The sequence below is a fragment of the Ursus americanus genome, chromosome 7 (assembly GCF_024610735.1).
Source record: "Ursus americanus isolate L20-20 chromosome 7, mUrsAme1.1.p, whole genome shotgun sequence".
NCBI classification, from domain to species: Eukaryota; Metazoa; Chordata; class Mammalia; order Carnivora; family Ursidae; genus Ursus; species Ursus americanus.
The window spans coordinates 35,127,689-35,137,151 of record NC_142133.1 but is presented as its reverse complement, the minus strand read 5'-3'; the positions used below and the strand labels follow the sequence as shown (position 1 = coordinate 35,137,151).

Here is a 9,463-nt window from a genome sequence, read left to right as displayed (position 1 = left end):
TTGTTCCCTGAGCTATTACAGATGGATTCTGGTCAGACTCTGGGAATTGCTTTGTAGACTGGACATATTAACCTGCCCTTAAGAAGCTACAGGATATTGAAACTGTGGAGGAGATGCAGTTAATGACAAGTCTTAGGTGTAACCATGAAGTAAGTGGCTGAAGTGGGGGGTGAATTAGATTACTGGAAGAAAGGAAATCACGGAACTGAGAGGCCAAGGTATCAGGAAGATTTTCTGCAAAAAGGAGCAGCCATGAGGAACAAGGAGGAACAAGACCTTTCTAGGCATACAGAGCAGTGTAAACAAAATCTGGAAGCTGTGAAATGTATTTGGGAACTGCAAGAAGCTAAGTATGGCCTGAGTGTAAAGTGAAATTCCTTACCTGGAAATGGTTCAGGAGGAAACAGGGAGCTGAACAGAGTGCTACAGAATCTAGTGGTTGCCTACCCAACGTAATATACCTCTGCTTCTTACTGAGAGAGGCCCTTTCAATTCTCATTTGTTTTTGTTTTTTTAAATTTTTTTTATTTTTATTTTTTTAAAGATTTTATTTATTTATTTGACAGAGAGAGACAGCCAGTGAGAGAGGGAACACAAGCAGGGGGAGTGGGAGAGGAAGCAGGCTCCCAGCAGAGCAGGGAGCCCAGTGTGGGGCTCAATCCCAGAACGCTGGGATCACGCCCTGAGCCGAAGGCAGACGCTTAACGACTGAGCCACCCAGGCGCCCCTGTTTTTGTTTTTGTTTTTTAAAGATTTTATTTATTTATTTGAGAGAGAGAGAGGGAGAAGCAGGCTCCCTGCCAAGCAAGGAGCCTGATGCGGTACTCTATCCCAGGACCCAGGGATCATGACCTGAGCTGAAGGCAGACGCTTAACCAACTGAGCCACCTGTCAATAATCATTTGTGATGTGACCAGGGAGGGGATAAATTATAACTAATCTAAACCAGTCATTTTAACTCCTTTTCTCTTTGCCAGTCATTAGTCTAGGTGTGGACATAGGACCCAGCTCTGGCCAGTGAGCTGGAAGAGAGGGTCTACTGGAGTGTTCTTAAAAGAGGTTTCTTCCCTGAGAGAGTGAATTAATCTATGTAAAAAAGACTCTTTTCCCCTCAAGTCCTTTCTTTCCTGTTTGGTATGCTGTAGAGTGAAAACTTAGTGTCTAAGGCTATGACAGTCAACATGAAACCATGATGAAAAGCCAATCCATCGAGAATGGCAAAGAGGAAGGAAACAAGACCCGGATCTTTGAGGACATTATTGACTTTTGAACTAGCCTGGGAACCACCCATTTTCAGAGTATCATGTGAGAAAGAAAGAGGTTGTTTTGTTATGAACAACCTCTGTGAGCAGGTATTGTCACCTGAAGCTGATTGCCTTCTAACAAAGAGCCTTGGTAAATCATGGAGGAGTTGGTACATTAATTATACTGCTTTTTTTTATTTGTGGCAGGCAGTGCCAAATGCCAATCTTAAAATGAAAACAACATATTTTTAAATTAATTGAGCCACTTTTTCAATCAAAGATTAATGTAGAAGGTATAGTTTAATCAGGTAAAAGTTTTTACTTTTGAATTTTTAAATTATACTAAATTTTCTCCTCTATGGTCTGCAAAAAAGGGAAGTAATCATTCACATTAGTTTGGTGAAAACAAAAATTAGCTCCCCAAAATGTATAAAATCTTTCAAGTATTATTGAAAACACTTTATAAACATGGGACATTTCAGTAGGTATTTGAAACTAAGATTATTGGCTAAGAGTCAGCCAAGCACTTGGAGGATTTTTTGCTAATGAGAATTAGGATGAAGCGCTATCCAGAATGACAAGGAGCAAAATATTTAAAAATAGCAAACTTTCATTGGCATTCACTATGTGACAAACACTATTCTAAGCACCTTGCATTTATGAAGTCATTTAATCCTATGAGATCGGTAACTATTATTGTCCCCATGAGGCACAGGGAGAAGTAAATTTTCCATTGCCATACAACTTAAGTGGAAAAGCCAGAAATATGAACCCTGGCATTCTGGTTGCAGACCCTATTCACATTGCTACTCTATTACTATTTTGTCTTAAGGGCATTGGACCCATATACCCCACCCGAGTATTCTTACCTGATGGTGGAGAGAGCGTTCCTTGCCTTCATAGGTGCTGCCTTCTAGTGGGCCAAAGTCTTTATCATCTTTTATTTGCTCCTGACTCTAATGGGCCAAAGCAGTGATATGTGCATGTGTGTCCTTCCCCCCCCCCCACACACACCCTTTTTCCAGCAATAGGAAGATAGCTGCTCTTCATTCCAGTGGGAATTTACATCCTTTGGGAAAACTCAGCTTTATACTCCATTTCCCCCCTGCAGAGTTATCTATGCAGTCAGGGCACTTGCTGGCTATGCAGAAATGCCTTTGTACCCCTGAAAGAAACTAGGAAACAGTATTTTTTTTTCCTGTCACCTTACATTTCTAGTCATCTTTCAGCTCTAGGCAGCTCCATGAATGGTCTGCTTCCATTCCAGCTCTGATCACATCTTACAGAGCAGAAATAGTAGATAGGACCAGTTAATCTCATGGTTTCCTATTTGTGGACAATTTCTTGACAGTAGAATGAGTTTCCTTCCAGCAGAGCTAGAAAACTCTGCCCCAGGTTCTGCCTGCTGGGAACATTTGGAGGCACCCAGAGAGGAATATAGGGGAATACACTAATTCTAGTTGAAGTCAGCATCCTTTGTTCCTAAGCGTGAGGTTTCCTGGTGGGGCAGTCAAGGCTGTGTTCATCTGATGTAGCGGGCATCTTCTGTTTGTGTCTTCCAGGTGTCCCTTCATTTTTTTTTTAGCAACACCTTCCTCTTTCCTTTGAGGAAAAGGAGTCTACGTGGTGCTGGGGGAATTTGCTGGCTCTCTTGCTGACTCTGTGTGCCTCTGGTGACTCTGTGTGACGCTAGTGAAATTGTCTAATCACAGTGTCCTGCCTTCTGCCACAGGAGTGAGTGGGGCATAGGAGTCTGCAATGGACCAATCAGAATCCTTGCCTAGAATATGAAAAGTGAGGATGGAGGAATAGCGTCTCTCCACTTGGACTGCAAACTACAAAGCTGTGATTCCAGAGCTGTTTGAGGGTCATTTCCCTGTGCATAAGGTCAGGGAGAGAATCAAAGGGAATTCCGACATTGTGTCCCTGGATACAGGTGTACCTGAAGCTGTATCCCTGTCCTTTCCAATGACATTAGCCAATAAATCCCCTCTTTAGCTACTTTGAGTGGATTTCTATTCTTTGTCATTAAAAGCTCTATCCTTTAGAAATTTAGAACAAATTCATATATTCAGCATTGAGAAAATCAGTACTATCAACATTAAGTTGATGTATTAGGGTTCTCCAGAGAAACAAAACGAATTTTATCTATCTACCTACCTCTCTACCTATCTATATTTATTTCAAAGAATTGTCTCATTAATATGGAGGCTGGCAAGTCCAAAATCTTCAGGGTGGTCTGTCAGACTGGACACAAGGGAAGAGCCAATGTTGCAGTTGAAGTCCAAGGGCTGTTTGCTGCCTAATTCCTTCTTGCTCCAGGAGGGTCAGTCTTGTGCTCTATTCAGGTCTTCAACTGATTGGGTGAAAGCCACCTACATTATACAGAGCAATCTGCTTTGCTCAGAGTCCACTGGTTTAAATATTAATCTCATCCAAAAGTACACTAACATCCAGAATAGTGTTTGACCAAATATCTGGACACTGTGGCTCAGCCAAGTTCATACATAAAATTAACCATTATAGAGGGCAGAGTTTGCTTTCATCCCCAACTTATTTCTGAGTCCTTCTTCCATATCTTGGCCCCCTCTTTCTGCATTATCACACTCAATTTCACAGGCCCTTATGTTGTCCCTTTTTGACCAGTATCATCAACCAAGACAATCTGTCCAGATCTGCCTTCTTTCTGATTTCAGAATCAACTTCATGTGCATCAAAACTCTCATTTCCTCAGTGACCTTTTCAAACCTGGTATCCAAATGAAAATTAACTCTATATGTAATGTCACTGTAAAGTGTTAATAGATGATAATGACTTACTGTAGACCTCTTGGGGGATGGGGAGGTATTCTATTCTGCCTTAAATATAGAAATATAGGTAAGAGTTTAGGCAATGTGATAGGTAAGGAGTGGAGGTGATTTTGGACGAAGGAACTTTGTCGTCCCCTTAAAATCCCATTTTGTGGGACTAGTTCTCTATAGTCATGCCCCAACTATTTAACATCTCGTTACCTTTTTAATGCTTCCTTTCAAAAAAGAGCACATGCAAAGATGAAAAAGTATTGTAGTCCATTCTTAGGGAACTAGTTCAGTATAGCGAGACCATAAGATGCTTACTTGAGTGTAGCGGTGGGAAATGATGCTGATAAAACTGGCAAGAATGAAATCCTGGGTAACTGTGTGTGTACATAGGAGTCTGGACTTAATCCTGCAGGTGAAGGGTAGCCACTGAATTGGAAGCAGGGAGAAACAATCAGATTTGTGTTTTTGAAAGGTCACTTTGGCATGAAGGTGTATAGGATGAATTTGGATGGTGGTGGAACCAAAGGGGTTCACTGAAGGCCTGACTGGGTGACTTTTATTCTTGTGTTCATTTCTTCCATCCCATAGGCCTTAGTAGCTCCATCTGTTTCTTCTTCCTTTGATATTTACCACCATCTTCTCTGTCCACTGGGGTACATTTCTCCACAAAACTCCCTAAAAATTGGGACATTTGTATCCCTGCTCCCCATATTCTTGTTATGCATAGGCCTTTCTTTTTTAATTGAAATATAATGGACATATAACATTGTGTTAGTTTCAGGTGGATAACAGAATGATTGGTATATGTATATATTGTATAATAATCACCACGATAAGTCTTGTTTACACTCATCACCATAGTTCTATTTTTTTTCTTATGATAAACTTTTTAAGATCTACTCTCTTAGCGACTTTCTTCTTTTTTTTTTTTACTATATTATGTTGCACAGTTTATTGCTCAATCTTGTTGCCTTCATTGAGAAAAAATTTTAATGCTTTTTCTATATTTATTTTACAAATTATGCAGTAAAAACTTTTTTTTCTTTTGGTGTACAATACTGTGGATTTTAACACATTTATAGATTACTGAAATTACCACCATAATAAGAGTACAGAACATTTCATACCCACCAAATTCTTTCCTGCTTTTCCTTATAGTTACACTTTTCTCTACTTCTAACCCCTGATGACCATTGATCTGTTCTCCATCAGTATAGTTTTGCCTTTTTAAGATGTCATAAATGCAGTTATATATTATGTAACCGTTCGATCCTAGCCTCTTTCACTCAACATAATGCCTTTGGGATTTATCAAAGTTGTCAATAATTTTTAATTTGGGGGTTCCTGGGGGGCTCAGTCGGTTAAGTGTTTGCCTTCAGCTCAGGTCATCATCACTAACTGGGGTCCTGGGATCGAGCCCCACATCAGGCTCCCTGCTCACCAGGGAGCCTGCTTCTCCCTCTCCCGCTCCCCCCGCCTGTTCTTAGCGACTTTCAAACACACAATGCAGTATTATTAACTATGGATACCATCCTGTTTATTACTTATAACTGGAAGTTTGTATCTAGGTTTTTTATTGTAATAAGTTTATTGCTATTTGTCATTGGAATTCAGGTAAGGGATAACAAAAATCACAAACATGGGGATGTTTAAATTTTTTTTTTTTAAGATTCTAGCCATTTATTTGAGAGAGAAAGAGTGTGTGCAGTGCACACACAAGTGGGGCGAGGGGCAGAGGGAGAGAATCTTTTAGCAGACTACCCCATGAATGGGGAGTCCCACAAGGGCCTCAACCCCATGACCCATGAGATCACGACCTGAGCTGAAACCAAGAGTTGGAGGCTCAACTGACTAAGCCACCCAGGTGTCCCTGTTTAAAAATCTTATAAAGCTATTTTAATTATGGTTCTTCCTTTCCTTAGAAATGGCAGCTGGAAGCCCTAATGGCCTTCTGTCCATCAGGCTCTATGGTGTGGTAGAGACTGAGAGCCATCAGGTTTAACAGGACAAATCTATGAACAGAGAAATGGACTTACATGAAGAGATGATGAATGACACCCTCCTTACCATCATTCCTTTTTTTTTTTTTCAAGTTCAGTTAGTTCAGAACTTTCCATTTCTTCAAATGTTTGATTTAGACCCAAATGTCCCCTTTCCTTCACAGACCATTTATTTTCTTCTCCAGTCCCTATTCCCAAAGGTCCAGCTAAGGCAAAGCTCTGTAGAGATGGGGGTCAGACAAACAGAGTTCTTTCATATTAGTGTCTTGACTGGAGCATAGTTACAAAGGGCTCTTTGTTGGATTCGGTTGGGAAAATATTGGCTTTCAAAGTTTCTCTCCACCTCCTCCTTGCCATACATCCTGCTGGGCAGAAAACCATTGGGCTTCCAGTGGCATATCTAAAAAAATGAGGAACCCACAGTATTATTTATAATCACCAAGGAGTCGAAGTATGAGTCCAATGTTTGAACAACACCTTTGTGCACTGCTAGCAAACCTGATGATGCCACAAGAAACTGCCAGCAGTAGCACCAAAGTTCTCATGCTCAAACCAAAATATTGAACCCCTTGCTTTTCTCTTCTGTTACCTTGACTCCTTGGCAATATCACTGTGGTCTTACTAGAAACTCTTAGATGAGGGTTCTGAGGCTAAGATGTACATCTACAGTCTTTTGCCTCCTGAATTAAGAAATATGTTGTCTATTAACAAACAGATCACTGTTTTTTAAAACTTTGCTGTAGGGTCATTTAGGCTTAAGGGCCTGAAATATTAAAGGCCTCTTAGGTAACAAATGCTTTGATTAGTTAAATGTAACATTTTTCTAGCCTCTCTTTGAGGCAAGTAATAAAAAGACATTTTTTTCCCTCTAAGAAAATCTGAAAAGCACTAATATGGCTTTTTTCACTCCTTCAGAAACATTTTTAAAAAGATTTTATTCTTTTATTTTTTTTAAGTACTCTCTACCCCCAATGTGGGGCTCAAACCTATGACCTTGAGATCAAGAATCACATGCTTCACTGAGTGAGCCAGCCAGGTTCCACAAAAACATTGATCCATTATTTTGGGCGAGGGTTTATACTAGGTGTTGGGTATGCAAAGGCTTGTTCTAGCCTCAAGAAACAGCCTAGGAGGGCAACACACACACACATACACACACACACACACACACACACACACACAATATCATAAGTGTCTTGATTTAAAGAGGGCAGTTCAAAGAATGAGAGGTTAATCCATGTCCTTAATTCTGTCTGGGGAGACAGAATAGGCTTTCCCCAAGAGGTAGCATTTAAGTAGAGATGGGGTGGGGATTCCACGAAGAGTAACTAATATGTACAAAATATTTGAGAATGTTGGCGCAGTAGGGAAACTGTGTAGCATTGTTAGAGTGTAAAGGACTGAAAGGTGGGGTAGGAAGAGAGCAATAGTGTGAGGTAAGACCAGATATCTAGGGTCAGAAGTCCATGCCATGTTCTGTATGCCAATCAAGTTTTTATTTGATCCTAATCTAGAGCCATTAATAGTTATGATAACCATCTACATTTGACTAAAGATAGCATTTAAATCTTCCTAGAGCAAATGCTTGGATAATAAATTCTCAGAAACATCATCTCTCTCTGATTAAGTCTCTCTTGGCAGGAGTGGTGCATTAATTCACAGAATTAATCGTCAGTGAGTCAAACGTAAGGCTGTCAAATCTGGGCAATTCCTCCTCTTCTCAGGTGGACCATCAGAAGTCTGGGCCAGAAGAGTTTCATAAGCCCAGGAGCACAGTGTTGTGTCGTTGAGCTTTACATCCTCCCACCTCCCAATCCCCTCTGCCAAAAAACTGGGGGTTAGGGAGGCAATGAATGGGGGTGGGGTGGGGTGCGGAGGGCGTTTAGAGGCCAAGCATATTACACAGAGCTTAAGCCCGGAACTGAATTGTCTGTCACCAGAAAGACTGGAGGAACCTGAATGGCGCTTTGGATCAAGAATTTTGGTACCTTTCCTCCTACCTCATTCAATTTTCTTTGCAATTTTTCTCCAGCCTTATGTCCTTTTCCACCCTGACTTGTCTATTTGTCCCCCAGAACCCCCTTTTCAGGCCTCCCGCTTTCTTCCTCCTTTTTCCGCTGCTTCTGGGGGTGCCGGAGCCTGGGGCCTTGGGTTGCATTGGGTACGTGCTCCAGTGCTATTTGCTTTGCTGACAGTTCCATCCTCCTCTTTCCTTAACGTTCCATCTTTCCCTGCCAGCCACCGAGTTTCTTCCTCCCCCACGGCGTGGTTCCTCCAGCTGCTCGCCCGGGGGCCGGGCGGCTCCAGGAACCCCAAGCGGATGCGGCCGCTGGCTGGTGCCACGTCTCCGCCGCCAGCAGGCCAGCGCCTGCGTGCGCTCGGGGGCGGGGCGGGGCGGCACGGGGAGGCGGGAGCTGCGCGTGAGCGGCGCGGACGAGGCCCAATGGGATCCGCGGAAGGTGGCGGCGGCGGCGCGGTGCGCGCCGAGGGGCGGGGCCCGTCGGCAGTTGCTGGCGAGCCCGGGAGGCCGAGAAGGCTTTCGTTGCTTCGGCCGTCGCATCCCCGAGGGAGTAGTGTTGGCTTGACCCCGGCCCCCAAGCTCGCCGATCGCGCCAGAGGCTCGTGTGTGCGCTCCCGACCTCGCCAGCCGTTCTCCGCTCGCCCGCGGACCGTGCCTTCTGCATCATGTGCGGTAAGGGGGCTGCGGGCGGGGGGCGTGTTGCGGGGCGGTGCTGGGGTGCGGTGCGGGCGCCTCCGAGGCCGGAGGCGCTGGCGGGAGCCGGAGTGTGAGGGTGTGAAGTCTGGGTGCGGGGTGCGGAGGCTGGCCTCTGCGAGCGGGTTGGGGGTGGTGGACCTAGGAGGGCACCTGAGAGGAGGGCGGGCTCTAGAGTGGATCTGGGGGGCCAAAGGGGGCGGTTTTACGCGGAGAAGGGAACCAAAATGTAGATAATATGTCTTGGAAAAGGAGAGAGGGCCGAGGGAACTGAGGTGTGGAGCGGTTTGCCTTCAAAAGAGTCCGTCAGGTGAGTGAGGCAACCTGTGGAACATCAGGTGAGATCACTTGAACTTCCTTTCTTCTAGGATTTACCTTTTTAAAAATATTTATTTTTAGTTGCTTTCTTTCGGGCAGGCCCATTAGAAACAGAACTATATATAGCTAGAGCTACGACAATGGCATTCCACATGATCTTACTTCCTGCCACCCCCTGTTTCAACAGAAACCATTGCTAATCAATAACTTGGTAAATGGGTTTAGACCTAATCTTGTGGTGGAAGAGGCCCGAAAGTGACCGTAACATGCGTTATCACCTGCATGTGCACCCATTTAAAACACCTATGAACATTTAATAAATGTTTTACAAGAGCAGTTACAACATATGTCCTTTTATTCCATGTTTTGGGGCTTAGTAGTTTTAAT

The 9,463-nt window shown here is 43.5% G+C and overlaps 1 protein-coding gene across 2 annotated transcripts in view; it reads left to right on the top strand.

The window, feature by feature from the left end:
• Positions 1-8,539: 8,539 nt before the first annotated feature.
• GFPT1 (glutamine--fructose-6-phosphate transaminase 1) overlaps positions 8,540-9,463 on the top strand; it is a 57,388-nt gene continuing 56,464 nt past the window's right edge. For both annotated transcript variants that reach the window (XM_045788148.2, XM_045788147.2), the window contains exon 1: positions 8,540-8,737. In XM_045788148.2, the coding sequence (XP_045644104.1) occupies positions 8,731-8,737 (7 nt within the window). In that variant the 5' untranslated portion in view covers positions 8,540-8,730. The remainder of the gene's footprint in view (positions 8,738-9,463) is intronic.